This window comes from Dreissena polymorpha, chromosome 11 (genome assembly GCF_020536995.1).
Source record: "Dreissena polymorpha isolate Duluth1 chromosome 11, UMN_Dpol_1.0, whole genome shotgun sequence".
NCBI lineage: Eukaryota > Metazoa > Mollusca > Bivalvia > Myida > Dreissenidae > Dreissena > Dreissena polymorpha.
The window spans coordinates 39,979,171-39,995,120 of record NC_068365.1 but is presented as its reverse complement, the minus strand read 5'-3'; the positions used below and the strand labels follow the sequence as shown (position 1 = coordinate 39,995,120).

The 15,950-nt window shown below is 36.2% G+C and overlaps 1 protein-coding gene across 1 annotated transcript in view; it reads left to right on the top strand.

Annotated features, from left to right (window-relative positions):
- Positions 1-15,950, top strand: part of LOC127851875 (uncharacterized) — an 88,400-nt gene that overhangs the window by 12,395 nt on the left and 60,055 nt on the right. Inside the window, exon 2 of the mRNA XM_052385828.1 lies at positions 823-1,797. Coding sequence (XP_052241788.1) covers positions 1,691-1,797 — 107 coding nt within the window. The 5' untranslated portion in view covers positions 823-1,690. The remainder of the gene's footprint in view (positions 1-822; positions 1,798-15,950) is intronic.

The following is a 15,950-nucleotide window of genomic DNA, read 5'->3' as shown; positions in this document are numbered from 1 at the left end:
TGACCTTGTTTATGTGTGAAATACATACGCCACGGGTGGGAAACAAACTTAATAATTGGCCAGACACATTAACTACGCTTACATTTATATGCTAATACAATCCGCGCACAATTAATTTATTATGATTTTAATTATTATTATAATTGTTCTTACATAATTTGTTAACTAAATGTAACTAATAATTTTAAAAAGATTTTTTTATTTCATGATGCGAATCGACTCGGCATCATGTCGCGGATCGCGGCATGCCTCGGCGGACAGATGCGAAGTTTCGCGGCGAAATGCTACTTGCCGCCGCACACTGATGCGGCTTCAAGGACTGACGCGGCATCGACTCGTTTCGCCTTGCCGCCGCGGATCGCGAAATACGTTTGTTCCGCTTTGGCTGTACTGTAGCTGATAAATGCACTATTCATAGAGCTCTTGAATAATCAAGGAACACACAATACACAAGTATTTTCATTGAGCTTTATTTGTTGCATTTTTAATAAACACAATTTTACACTTGTGTTTACTTTTCGATCCTGTAATTATGATTTCCCTTGTAAAGGAGATATAGCAACATATTTGATTGAAATCCTTTAATAAACATTGAACTTATATCGGGTACAGTAATCAGGTAGCAATGTTGGTAAGTTGATTCAAATAAGATGTTTTTCACACTTAATTTGAGAATCTGATAGGGTGTTTGATGGCTGAACAGGTATTTAGGCATTAATACCGGTAATATGTATTTAATAATATAATATGTATTGACAAAGTTTTGTTTACCTTTTTGGGAAATAAGTCATGAGTTAATTTTTTTTTGTTTCGAATACACAGTTGATGTACAGAGGACACTTTGGCAAGCAAGGGGCTCAAGCATTGCAGGCAAGAGAAATATAACTTGAGCAAGATGCTGGACATTTATGGACCTACCTCCTGTCTAGGTGGATTGACTGTTGTTGGAACATTTATATAGTGACCAGCAGAAATGTTACTCAAGCCATACACTAAAAACTATACTTTTTTTTTGTTTCGAATGCACAGTTGATGTACAGAGGACACTTTGGCAAGCAAGGGGCTCAAGCATTGCAGGCAAGAGAAATATAACTTGAGCAAGATGCTGGACATTTATGGACCTACCTCCTGTTTTGGTGGATTGACTGTTGTTGGAACATTTATATAGTGACCAGCAGAAATGTTACTTAAGCCAGCCATACACTAAAAACTAGACTTTTTTTTTTGTTTCGAATACACAGTTGATGTACAGAGGACACTTTGGCAAGCAAGGGGCTCAAGCATTGCAGGCAAGAGAAATATAACTTGAGCCAGATGCTGGACATTTATGGACCTACCTCCTGTCTAGGTGGATTGACTGTTGTTGGAACATTTATATAGTGACCAGCAGAAATGTTACTCAAGCCAAACACTTGTATACTTGCCCCCTCCTGTTTAAGTGGAAGTGACTGTGGTTGAGATAGTTATCTAGCGAGCAGCAGAAACAGAATTCAAGCCAAACACTGGGCCTGTACTGACCCCTGTACTGTTGTTGGAACAGTTGCATAGTCAGCAGGAGAAATGTAACTGAAGCAAATCACTTGACCTAACACTGACCTCCTCCAGTTCAGGTGAAAGTGACTGTGGTTGAAAAAGTTACATGTAGGTGGAAGTGACTGTTGTTGGAACAGTTGTCTAGTAAGCAGCAGAAATGGAACTCAAGCCAGACACTGGATCTTTACTGACCTTCCTCCGGTTTAGGGGTGACTGTTCCTTGGGTAGCTGTCAAGTCAATAATTACAAGCCAAGTCTTGTTAGGTAAGATTACATTGCTATCACAGCCAAGTATCATGGTGCAGCCCAATCACAGATTGCGTGCTCAACTGAGGTCACAGTTCTTAGATTTATATATAAATGCTAGTGTGATCAGTCATTGTCTGTCTTGTTTTGTCGGTCATGTTTTTGTAATATGTGTTTGCTTTTGAAAGCTTTCTTAAAACCACAGGAAATAATTTAAAACACTGAACATATGTTTTAAGTCCTAACCCCATTGACAAGAAACCATATTTGATACTGTGTGTTGTAAATTTGTGTTGAATATTGACTTTTTTTAACAAAAAATTATTGCAGTAAATGTCAACTTTGTGTGTGTAATTATCAAGCCATTACAATCCTTTTTAACCATGTTTTTTATCACTAATAAACTAAATCAAACTATTTTGAATTCGTTATTGCTTAGATGTATATATAATATTTAAATTATGTTTATAACTTGTTCATGTCTTCAGTTTAATGCATATACCGTCTTTATCCTAATAAACGCGCCCGGTCACGATGCAAATAACAAAGAGGGCGCGTTAATTTCATCCTCCTTTAGGTATAAAATGAGGCAACACCTAAAAAGTGTTAACCGGTATTTGCGAAAAGTTCCGAGTTTATTGAGCAATCGTAAACATATCACAAATAGTTTAAAAAAAATTACTACAACCTATTATCATGTGAAATGAAAGGGCCGTTGTTGATATGACCGTAGTGAGAACTGTAACAGTACATGCGGCCGCGATATGAACAGTGTTCATTAGTGAAGGTTTATGGTGAAGGTAGCTTCGGCCCAGCGTACCACATATTGAACAACCTGGGTAGATCCGTATTTTAAATGCACAGTGTCAAAAAAACGTAACATGAATATAGGGATAATACACGTTTTCGAGGGCATGATCATCTGCGGGCGCTCGAAAAATCTGTTTTTTGAGAGCGCCCGAGGATGATCATGTCCGAGAAAATGTGTATTTTCGCTATTATTGCATAAACAAATCACAAATACCAAAATAAATTAAAATAACATTGAAAACAATATCTCTTGTTCATTGGACATCGACAAAATAATTCGATTATTTCAATACAGATCAAGGTTGTGTTTTACAAATGCCTCACTCGGTCATCATCCGAAATGACGAGGCTTTACCTTCGGATAGGCAGTTTTCGATTTAAAATGTGTTTAAACAGTGGATTAATGTAAAGTTGAAATGCAGCCGCCCAAAGTAAGAAATGAGGATTTATTTTGGAATTTACAACAGGAATGTTGAAGGTACATAAACACTTTCATTTACAGCATAGTATTTGAAAGTGTTGAGTAAATAACCTTAACTTCATTGACGTTGCCAATAAAATAAAGCTGTTGTCAAGAGAGTGCAGATGGTATAATTTGAAAAGTGGATTGAAATAGTCATGGCCATTATCCCTGCATGCATTAGGAAACTGGTGCTTATTCAGTTCCCCATTTATGCTTGGAAAGTCGTCGAAGGCAGGAAAAGGGAAGTAACTGCGCGTGGACCAGATTATGGATATGAAAAACACATAACAGGGCTTGAACGGCGCGTGAATCGCCTTGTTAATACATGATTTCTCCCGTTCAAGCCCTGCTTTTGCCAAGTTTCTGCACCCCGCCAAAGGGCATTATAGATAGAGTTTATGCAATAATTTAACATTTAAAACTGAAAAGACCAATACAATAACAAAATTGCATGCATGTTGGAGTTGAATTCTTACATCGATCAGTTCCAAATATATTTGTTATTATCATTATTATTAAAATTGTATTTCTATAACTGGTTCTTGCCAATTACCTTGTTGATAAAAAATTCCGTCAAGAAAATGCAATTACTTTACCCCTTAGCAGCCGAGAAATGGGAGCGCTATTATTTTGATAAATCCTTCATTTTTAGCTCATCTATTTTTTGAAAAAAAAGAGCTATTGTCATCACCTTGGCGTCCGCGTCCGGTTAAGTTTTGTGTTTAGGTCCACTTTTCTCAGTATCAAAGCTATTGCATTCAAACTTGGTACACATACTTACTATCATGGGGGAACTGGGCAGGCAAAGTAAGATAACTCTGGCGTGTATTTTGACAGAATTATGTGCCCTTTTTATACTTAGACTAGAAATGGCGCAGCAGAGGCCGACGCATATCCCCACGCCGCATGTTTGACACAGGGGCGCCCCAGGGTTGGTAATGGGGCCATGCATAGTTGAGATTGACCGTATTGTCATAAGAGATGTTCAGTATAAATTTGAAGTAATTCAATGTACAAATGAAGAAGTGTTTATGAATATGTAATTTATTCAAAATCACATTGATGCTTGGAAATTAAGTAGAAAGTAAAACACCATGCAGACCCAGCACTCTTGACTGTTGACCTGCTTGCAACTTTCTCATCTGAACATTGCTAGGACTGTAACAAATATCTCAGTTGTGAGGGTGTGAAAATGGTAGTTTTTGCTCCCAAATTAATATTTAACCCTTTGCATGCTGGGAAATTTGTCATCTGCTAAAATATGGTCTGCTGAATTTCTAAAATTAGCATTTCTTCGAAAAAAAATTTAAAGAATGCTATCAGATATATAACAGCAACCAGTTTGGATCCTGATGAGACGCCATGTTCTGTTGCGTCTCATCTGGATCCAAACTGTTTGCAAAGGCCTTCAAAATTCAGTTCCAGCACTGAAAGAGTTAAAAAAAATACAACAACTTAACGTCAGCATCACAATGGTTTTTGGTGATTTTATGTTTTACATTGTTGTGTGCGCATGCTTTTGTAAGTTAAAGTTGCCAAACAAAGGACTTTTTTTCACAGTTATGGTATAATGTACAACTAGAAACCATCAAACAATGCTACTTCTTGAAATTCTGCATTTTTTAAAACTCATTTTAAATTTTAAATTGTCCACAAACAACCACCATTGACAAAAACACTTAAAGCTCACTTTAGTTAAAACCAAATTGTTTTAGCTCAATTGTTAGCTTTATTGAATCATAACAGCCCATTACTTATTCAGACTCTTAAGTCTGTTTTCTGGTTGGAACCAGGTCTGGGTGTTTTTTGGGGAGATCTTGAAAAAATAATCCTGACTGTGTATAGGACTCGGTGATTTCCTGCAAGGTACACACCTCATCAACTAATCCTATGCAATCATTGGTGCAGATGGTTTAATACTGAGTATTGATATGGTCAGTCAGCTCACAAAAAAACTCAAATGTCAGCTATAAGAATATGCATATGTTCATCAACTTCGGTTTGAGTCAGACTCATAAAAAATCTGTCAAAAACCAAGTTGAGCATGATGAACAAACTCATCTTAAAATTGAGGAAAAACTATTTAGTTCTTTAGAGTCAGAAAATTGAGTTTAGTATTTTTGTGGTACAATGCCCAGGGCACAGTGGATTGCAACAGTACTGCTTTTAATGTACATTCAATGCACTTAAAAAAGAACCATGTCTCATGAAAACTTTTTTAACCCTTTCCCCCATAAGAAGCAAAGTGAAAAAGGCAATGTGCAAGCAGCATAAAACCAGAACAGCCTGCAAGTAACTTGCAGTCTGTTCAGGTTTTATGCTGTTTGCTGCTCGTTATTAACTAAGGGTTGGAAATGAAACCTTTAAATCTTGCATTTAGTAAGAAAGGTATTTAATTAAATGTAACTTTCTAAAGGACTACAAATGGGTTAAAATACGTATCTAAGTGGCAAAGGGGAAAACACTCCAGGAAGTTTTATTTGGATCCTGGCAAACATGACCTTAAACATAAACATTTTATTGAATAAATATTTTAAAAGCCTCCTTTTATAAATGAATTGGCCACACTGTTAACAACGTTAACTGCCTGCTATGTTGCCTAAGTAAAACAGATTTGGGTTCAAAAGTTGATCTCATATGCATGCTGTTGTTACGGAGACAATATAATTTTAGTTTTGAGATCGATATCTTCAATATTTTGACGCCTCCAGTTGTCTGTGACATGGTGGAGTAGTATTTTTTGCTAATCCTGTCAGCTGAAGATGTTCCATGAAGATCACTTGTCCCCCTAGCCACATATCCCGAGTGTTATGAGAAAATCATGTTCGTTTTTGAAAGTAGTGTTCAAAATGACATGTTGAGATAGGAAATTAAGATAAGACATACCAAATAGGGCAAACACGATTACTGGGGCTTTTGAAGTGAGCTTACGGTCGTCTCAAATTGATCATTTAGATGGGAAAGTTTATCAGTGACCGAAAATTGATGTGGAATTTACTGTCAAATATTATTCAAGTATGGGGAGATATGGACCTGAAGTGTCAGTGGAAAACACATACCCTGACTTAGCCATGTATAAACAGTCATTGAACATGTCAAAACAAAATACACAGACTCTAGATTTAATGAAAAGCATTTATGATTTTTTTTATGGAGTAATTTGGCGAAACAATTTCAATAGTCCATGGTTGTGAAACGTCAGAACGGCAAAATGGAGATGACGGTATTTATAATCAAAACCAACTGGTCTAAGTGGGCTGTTGCCGTCCTTAATAGATGATTTATTGTGGTGCTAAAAACGATCCTGTCAGAGCGTGATTTATTTTTGCCATTAATTTAATTTACACGGTTTTCATAATAGTTCATTATGACATGAACGCAAATAATGTGAACAAGCGTGTATAGGTGTAGAGTTTAGCTGCTGTGACATGCCATTAGTTTAAAAGCATTTTAAAATTTCTCTCGAATGACTCGCTAATTGAAAAGAACTACGTAACATAGTGTTTTTTTTGCTGGTTAATTATTAAACTGACAAAAACTGCTTCAGTGAATTGATTTGCATGTTGTTTCAAACAATGACATGAAATTAATGTCATATTAATCACTGTGAAAGAATGCCAGGCTTTGACAAAGAGAGATAACTCTTGTCAAAGGGAGGTTACTCTTGTTTGGAAATGATGATTCTATGACTGAATTTGTTTTTATTTGAACAGATTGTGTTTCACAGCAATTTGTGTGCAAGCCAGCAGTTAAAAAAAGCATAATTATTATTTATGATGTTTCAGCTTTGTTCAACATTTATTGACATTATTTATCAAACTTTAAACAAAATAAATGGGTTGGTATTTTTTCTTAGCAGTTATGAAAATTTTACACTTTAACAGCATTATCATTATCTTGTTAAAATAAAAAAAAGGTTTGCATTTTAAGTTTAAAAAAAATGTGTGATTTAAATATAATTACAAAGTCACCATAAGTTTGCATGGAAAATAAGCAACACAATTTTTGCAATTGGATTGGATAAATTATGGTAAGAAATCATGGTTGAAAGTGACTGTAGGCAGCTGATAATTTCACAAGATCATTGTAGTATCTGCTGATAAGCCAATTATGGCTTACATGCAATAATATATCATCATACCTAACATGATTATAATGTGTGTTTTTTCAGTTATCAACATTTAAGTTTTCAGGAATCTTTTTCAAGGCTGCAATTTAATTGAATTTTTAGTACAACTTAACTTGAAAGTTTGTTTTTCTGCAAAAAAAGTTTGCAATTTTGAAGACTGCATTAATCTTGTCGCCACACGTTGATGAAATATTAGAACTGGGGGTATTGATAAAAACATGCCATAAATCACGACACGTAGTCAGTTTTACCAAAGTATTTATCAAAACTTCGAATTCAATAACTATTCACACATTGTAAGGAAATCATTCACACGCAAACATACAGTGGCGTTATCAGGCCCCACTGTTTGTCTGCCAACCGTCGCAAGTATTTTTGAATCCTTCGGATTAGGGCCTGTTTAAAACTGCGTCAAAATAGGTGATAAAGCTGGCAATGAGCCCTGCATGGTGCCTTCGAGTTGGATTTGATGGAAACACTGTAAATCCCTCGAAAAGAAGACCAAAATTATATTAAATCCTTTAATCAATATGTATGGTTTATTTTTGAATGCAATGCTATAATAATGTTTATCTTTGAAATTTGCAGAGCAATTTAACCCTTTCCCACTCAGAAGCAAAGTAAAATGCCCTATGACAAAAGAGCACCCTGCCCTTTGCAAATATAAGCTGAAGGACTGCTTATTCTTTTCCCACTTAAAAGCCAAGTAAAATTGCTATGTGCAAGCAGCATAAAACAATAACAGCCTGCGAGTTACTCGCAGTCAGTTCAGGTTTTGTACTGTTTGCTAAGAAAGGTCTTTAATTAAATTTAACTGTGTAAGGTACCACAAGTCTAGTCCTTTAGAAAGTTAAATTTAATTAAAAACCTTTCTTACTGTATTCAAGTTTTAAAGGCTTCATTTCCAACCCTTAGATACTCATGAGCAGCAAACAGCATACATATGGATTAATGGAACTTAACCCATTTATGCCTAGTGGACTCTCACATCCTTCTAAATTGGATCAATTTATTTCCAAAATAAGGGACGTCTAGTATATTTATGCCCCCCTTCCAAAAAGAGGGGGTATATTGTTTTGCACATCGGTCCGTCGGTAGGTCCGTCCGTCCGTCCACGAGATGGTTTACAGATGATAACTCAAGAACACTTAGGCCTAGGATCATGAAACTTCATAGGTACATTGATAATGACTGGCAAATGACCCCTACTGATTTTGAGGTCACTAGGTCAAAGGTCAAGTTCACAGTGACTCATTCTTGGATGCAGTTAAGGATTACATTTGCAGATTATATTATGTACTGGTGTCGTGGGGTCTCCGTCCATCCACCAGATGGTTTCCAGATGATAACTCAAGAACGCTTACGCCTAGGATCATGAAACATCATAGGTACATTGATCATGACTGGCAGATGACCCCTATTGATTTTGAGGTCACTAGGTCAAAGGTCAAGGTCACAGTGACTTGTTCTTGGATGCAGTTTAGGACCACATTTGCAGATTATATTATGTACTGGTGTCGTGGGGTCTATCTACCAGAGCTAGCGCTGTCCCAAAATTTCTTTGAGCCAACCAGTTTTTGTTTTTCGGTGCACAAGAACTGGTTTGGAAATAATTATATATACATGTATTATCAACTTGTTATGCCCCCCTTCGAAGAAGAGGGGGTATATTGTTTTGAACATGTTGGTCCGTCGGTGTGTCGGTCGGTCCGTCCACCAGATGGTTGCCGGATGATTACTCAAGAACGCCCAGGCCTAGGATAATGAAACTTCATAGGTGCATTGATCATGAAGGCAGGTGACCCCTATTGATTTTCAAGTCACTAGGTCAAAGGTCAAGGTCACAGTGACTTGAAACAGTGAAACGGTTTCTGGATAATAACTCAAGAATGCTTACGCCTTGGATCATGAAACTTCATAGGTACATTGATCATGACTGGCAGATGACCCCTATTGATTTTCAGATCACTAGGTCAAAGGTCAATGTCACAGTGACTCGAAACATTAAAATGGTTTCCTGATGATAACTCAAGAATGCTTACGCCTAGGATCATGAAACTTAGGTACATTGATCATGACTGGGAGATGACCCCTATTGATTTTCAGGTCACTGTGTCAAAGGTCAAGGATCCAGTGACTCGATATAGTAAAATGGTTTCAGGATGATAACTCAAGAATGCTTAGGCCTAGGATCATGAAACTGCATAGGTACATTGATCATGACTGGCAGATGACCCCTATTAATTTTCAGGTCAAAGGTCAAGGTCACAGTGACTCGAAACAGTAAAATGGTTTCCTGATGATAACTCAAGAATAATTAGGCCTAGGATCATGAAACTTCATAGGTACGTCGATCATGACTGGCAGATGACCCCTATTGATTTTCAGGTCACTTGGTCAAGGTCACAGTGATGAATAAAATATTCACACAATGGCTGCCACTACAACTGACAGCCCATAATGGGGGCATGCATTTTTTACAAACAGCCCTTGTTAACATAGACACTGACTTGCCAGAAGAAATTCTCTAACACTTTTTGATGACCATTATTCAAACTTCAATTTGTTGTTGCCAAAACAAAATAAATGCATACAAATTGGTGCAGACTTTTTTTTAATATCATAGGAACCGTTAATTTACCATGCAGACCAATTATAGTCCGGTTCTCAAATATCAATTGTTTGTGGGTCAGAGATTTTCATGGTGGGTGCATGCTTGTTATGCCCACCTTCGAAGAAGAGGGGGTATATTGTTTTGCACATGTCGGTCCGTCCACCAGATGGTTTCCGGATGATAACTCAAGAACGCTTAGGCCTAGGATCATTAAACTTCATAGGTACATTGTTCATAACTGGCAGATGACCCCTGTTGATTTTCAGGTCACTAGGTAAAAGGTCAAGGTCACAGTCACTTGAAATATTAAAATGGTCTCCGGATGATAACTCAAGAATGCTTAGGCCTAGGATCATGAAACTTCATAGGTACATTGATCATGACTGGCAGATGACTCCTATCGAATTTTAGGTCAAAGGTCACGGTCACAGTGACTTGAAATAGTAAAATGGTTTGCGGATGATAACTCAAGAATGCTTACGCCTAGGATCATGAAACTTCATAGGTACATTGATCATGACTGGCAGATGACCCCTATTAATTTTCAGGTCACTAGGTCAAAGATCAAGGTCACAGTGACTCGAAACAGGAAAATGGTTTCCTGATGATAACTTGAGGATAATTAGGCCTAGGATCATGAAACTGCATAGGTACATTGATCATGACTGGCAGATGACCCCTATTGATTTTCAGGTCACTAGGTCAAGGTCAAGGTCACAGTGACAAATAAAATATTCCCACAATGGCTGCCACTTCAACTGACAGCCCATATGGGGGGCATGCATGTTTTACAAACAGCCCTTGTTAACATAGACACTGACTTGTCAGAAGAAATTCTCTAACACTTTTTGATGACCATTATTCAAACTTCAATTTGTTGTTGCCAAAAGAAAATAAATGCATACAAATTGGTGCAGAGTTTTTAGCTCACCTGAGCGATAGCTCGGGGTGAGCTATTGTGATCATTCACCGTTCGGCGTCCGTCCGTCCGTCCGTCCGTCCGTCTGTCTGTCTGTCTGTCTGTAAACAATTTGTAAACATCTTCTTCTACTAAACCATTGAGCCAATTTCAACTAAATTTCATGTGGAGCATCCCTAGGTCATGGGACAATAGAATTGTTAAAAAAAATACCATATATGGTAAAAACCTTAAAAAATCTTCTTGTCAGAAACCGCTCATCAGATTTTCAAAAAATTTCACAGGGATGACCTTTGAAGGCTCCCCTGAAAAAGTTGTTCAAAGAAATTTGATTCGTCAAAAAACATGGCCGCAGGAGCTCGTTGAACTTTGCATGTTTATTCGTTTTTGCCTATTTTGTGAAAACTTTCAAAAATCTTCCACATTTTTTGTCCAATCCTTTCCAAATTTGCACAGTGTCTTTATATCAATGAGGACACGAACCCTACAAAAAATGAGCATTATTGGTCCATGAAGTACAGAATTACCTCCCCTTGAATTGAGAAAATGGTGTTTATGCAATAAAGTCCAAATTTTTCATCCAATTCTTTCCAAACTTGCACAGTGTCTTCATATCAATGAAAACTCGAGCCCTGTCGAAAATGAGCAACATCGGACCATTAAGTCCAGAATTATCTCCTTGAGATGGCAGATTTAGAAATAATTATAGTGTACTCTTTTTTCCAATTAATAGTGCTATTAGAGTAAAGGATTTGCTGGCTACAGGCCAGGTTTCTCTGACACGATTCTCTTCTGATGGCTTTGCTGCAGACCACATAAACCCTTAACCCAGAACAGTTAATTCTTTCTGCAAATGTTTGTGACTGTGGAAATCATTGAAATAAAAGGAGAAATTGCTGAAATTAGCATTTTCTCCTTTCATCACAATGCTTCCTACCCTATTAAATCAGTTTCTTCTTATTCCATTATAATTTAATTTGTCGTCTGCAACCTCTTTCAATTTGGAAAAGGGTTAACTACCAGAAATCAATTAATGCTGTAGTTTTGTTGATGAGAAATTATTTTTCCTATAAAATGGGAGGTGATTATTGCTTAGGAAATTGCTCTGGTAGGGTTGAATCATTGTGGGAAATTGAGAAATTGTTCAGTCCAAAATATGTTGATTGGTAAAGGGTTAAATGGATCATACCATTTTTAAAATGGGAGGTGATTATTGCTTAGGAAATTGCTCTGGTAGGGTTGGATCATTGTGGGAAATTGAGAAATTGTTCAGTCCAAAATATGTTGATTGGTAAAGGGTTAAATAGATACCATTTTTTTCCAAGTTACCCTTTTCCTTATGCGAACATTGGTTGCCTGTTTAGTGGATGATATCTTGTCAATTTTGAGAAAAAAGAGGAATCTCTTCAAAACAAGCAAAAATTCCTTTTATCTCAATGTTTAAGTCCACTTTTTAGCGTACCTGAGCAGATCATATTTTCCTCCTAAACCATTGAGCCAATTTCAACCAAATTTCATGTGGAGCATCCTTACGTCACGGGAAAAAAAATTTGTTAAAGTCCAACATGCAGATCCGGGTTGACTTTCCGCCACAAAAGGCACACATTCTCTGTGTGTTATTTAGCGCTATGTAGTGGTTGCGCCTGTCTTGCCTGTCAGCAGCCGGTACTCTGCGCATATTTCCTGCCTGAAATCTAGAAGATCCATGGGTTGGTTCTGATATTTAGCGGATAACCTGTACAGGACCCATGCATTTTGAACAACCATGTCCAGGTTAAACGCAAACAGTGCCCACCACCATTAATTTTGTTTATCCAAATACCAATTATGTAGGTGTTGATATTTTGATCAATACGATCAACGACTCCTGTACATCTGTTGTATTCCGCAATAACGTTTGGCTGTTGCACTTCTATAAGCCTTCTTTCACGTTTTGACCAACGCTGGACCCTGTTTACTGGAGTGATTTTGTGGCATTTCGTGTCCATATATACAAGGTTGTTGTCATTTCATTCCACAATCACTGGGCCTTACCATCATCAAGAAGTTGGTTCCCTGTCAACTTGTTTATATTGCCCCAAGGTCTTAATCTATGCTATCCTCATCACTTTTTGTAGCATCTTCTGGCCCAGTCATGAACACATCAGCTTCTTGAAAGTCTGTATCATCTTCAAGAAGATGCAACACATCATTTACAGTGATCCTGTTAACATAAATGTATATAAATGAAGTTGTAAAATAGTATTATTTGTTATTTTTACAGACTGTACTAAATCTAAATTTGTATACATATGTGCTTAGCGTCCCATATTTGGGACATCATATTGATTAGTAAAAAGTCAAGGGAAAATAAGTAAATACTTACATTTCCATGAGTGTACATTATAAAAACACATATTTCAATATAACAATTCTATAATTTTGACTTTATTACAAAAATTGTATAATTTAGCATAAATAAATACATACCTTTTTTTAGAAAGTGTCAGTCCAAGAAAAATTTGCCCCTTGTCGTTAAATGCAGCCTTATGAATGCATGAAATATCTTTCTGTTTCATCTCTTATTGGTGTTACCTTATACAAAGGACTGATGGCACAGCCACACAACAGAGATAACTGTATATTTATTACTGAAATAATTAACAATGACCAGATTTCCTAGGTGTCCCAAATATGGGACGCTAGACATTAATTGGTTAACTGGGATCACAACAGCTTACCAAAAGACATTAATAAAAAACAATATTTAATCACAAACACAATACCATACAGTATCAAACTTGACCTTAATCATTAATAACTTACATGTTCACAGATTTCGGCATGTTTTGAAGTTTGTGTTAAAATGCTTTAAATTATGAATATAAACAACAGGACTAAAGAGCTCCAGTATAAAACAAGTATGAAATTAAAGAAAGAAAAAAAGTATTAAAAAAAAGTTAACCCCGCCTGGGATCGAACCACTGACAATTGTATTATGAACCAACTCGGTCATTTCTGATGATACTGATAACAAAAATATTGAGTTTTGATAATAGCATCATCGGTGTTGCTATAAATATATCCTCGGTTAAATAAACTGCGGCAACACCCATTAACAGGTTTTATTGTTGTTTCAAATGGAATTATCATTGCAATGTGAGTCTGAAAAGTGTTCTCGTATTTAAAAAAACAACTTTATCCGAATGAAAAACTACAACAATTAATCACATTGCAGGCTTTTTCCACCCTATGCCACGGGTCCGAAATTTGGCCCCATTCCCAATGCAAATCTGGTTGTTTTTTTCCCAATTGAAAAAAAATCCCAATTCCCCCCCCCAAAAAAAAAAATTTTTTTTTTTTTTTTTTTTTACCCTTAAAATATATTAGTTGACCTGATCCAGTGTAGAAAATAGAAAGTATTGCATAATTAAATTATCTGTTGCCTTGAATTTGTTTTAAAAACTGTAAAATATGTTAATGATTATTAAAGACTTTCCTTATTTTCCTCAAAATCCGGTTTTTCACCTCAAAAAAGGCCAAGCCTTTTCCCCAAATTTGGATTAAAAAACCTGCACTTATCACACATGTTCATAATATTTTGTAAAATTTTAATAATAAGTTATCCAAATAGTCGTTATTTACCAGTTAACGGCTTCTTTGAAATATAAGAAACACTATTTACATGCGATAATTTTTCCCAATTGAGCCAATTTTGCGATTATTTTTTTTTTCCCAAAATGGGGGTTTTCACGACGCGAAATTCCCAAAATTCCAGTGTGGCGTTTTCCCAAAATGGAGCCGAAAAAGCCTGCATTGTTTAAGAAGCACAAAAACTGTTTGGTTAAAAAGTTGTTTTGGAAGTTGTTTTTGCAAAAATAATGTATTTATTGCACATATTTTTGTGAGCATTTAAATTCCAAATAGTTTGACAGTTGTTTGGATATGATACATGATTTTTCTTGTGTCTGTTTACTTCTATATTTTAACTATGAGAAGGATTAAGTGTCAGATGTTTGGTACCATAAAAGATCAATGTTGAATTCCAAGTAGATATTCTCATTCTCATTTACTTCCTTATAATATACTTTGATATATGATAACAATTCAACATATTGTATTTAATTATGCAAAAACTATTTAATGAACACTCAATCTATAGAATAAAAACAGTTGTTTTCAGTATCTAAAGCTGTTCTTGCAAAACCCAGTCATCCCTAAGATGCGGAGATGCTTATCTAATTATCTCAAAGCTTGACTACATTTTGTGAAAAAGATACACTTCCATTTTCTTTTGCTGATTATGCTCATTATTAAATTACTGTCTTCATATCACTTTTATCCAAAATAAACATTTGTTGCAATGGGAAGCAAATGTCTATTTTAAAAAGCATAAACAAACACAAGCAAACTCCTTATAATGCGTATATTTATATATCTGCCAACACAGCAAACCCTTTCTTTTCACAAAACAACGTTAACAACCCTTGCTTAACGTTACTTCTACTCAGGTGAGCGACCCCAGGGCCACCATGGCCCTCTTGTTTTTTAATATCATAGGAGCCGTTCATTTACCATGCATGACAACCAAAGCCAGTACTGTAAAAAGAGGCGAGAATTGCAAAAGGGTACTGTGTGTAACATGGGTCAATTATGGTATTTACTTACTTTACGACGTACATTAATCTCCTAAAATGGACCACCAAACTTTCCATAATATGCCTACATTGACCTCTCCCAACCATTAGTTTTGTGTTATCAGCAAATTAAAGTTAGAATGTCACCTTTTCCGACAATTTTCCAAATGTCACCGCCAATGAAATCAAAACTTGTTTATTGATAAATTTGTTACCTGGGCCTAGTGGCTATTGATTAATCATAGGTAAATTATTTAACCAGTTATGAAGGCGACATGAAGTCTGGAAGTAGCAGATTAAAATCCTGACGCTGTCAAGGAACGGACTTTGTTGCCCTAAAACTTGTAATTCTGTTCAAACATGCTGGAACATCTGGCATTGTGGTGGCTGTGATTTTGGTCCAGTTATACAAAAAGATACCATAGGGTGTGCAGTGGTTTTTGTTATCACAGGATAATGTGTCATAAGCTATATTAACTGCGTTATCTTTAATAAGGCCATGTCCCCTTGTCATTCGCATTGACAGGTCAACTCTCAGGCTTTATTGCAAGACATAGATTGTAAATTATATTAGGGATTTATAAATGAGCCGTTCTCTGTGAGTTGGCACAGGCTAATCG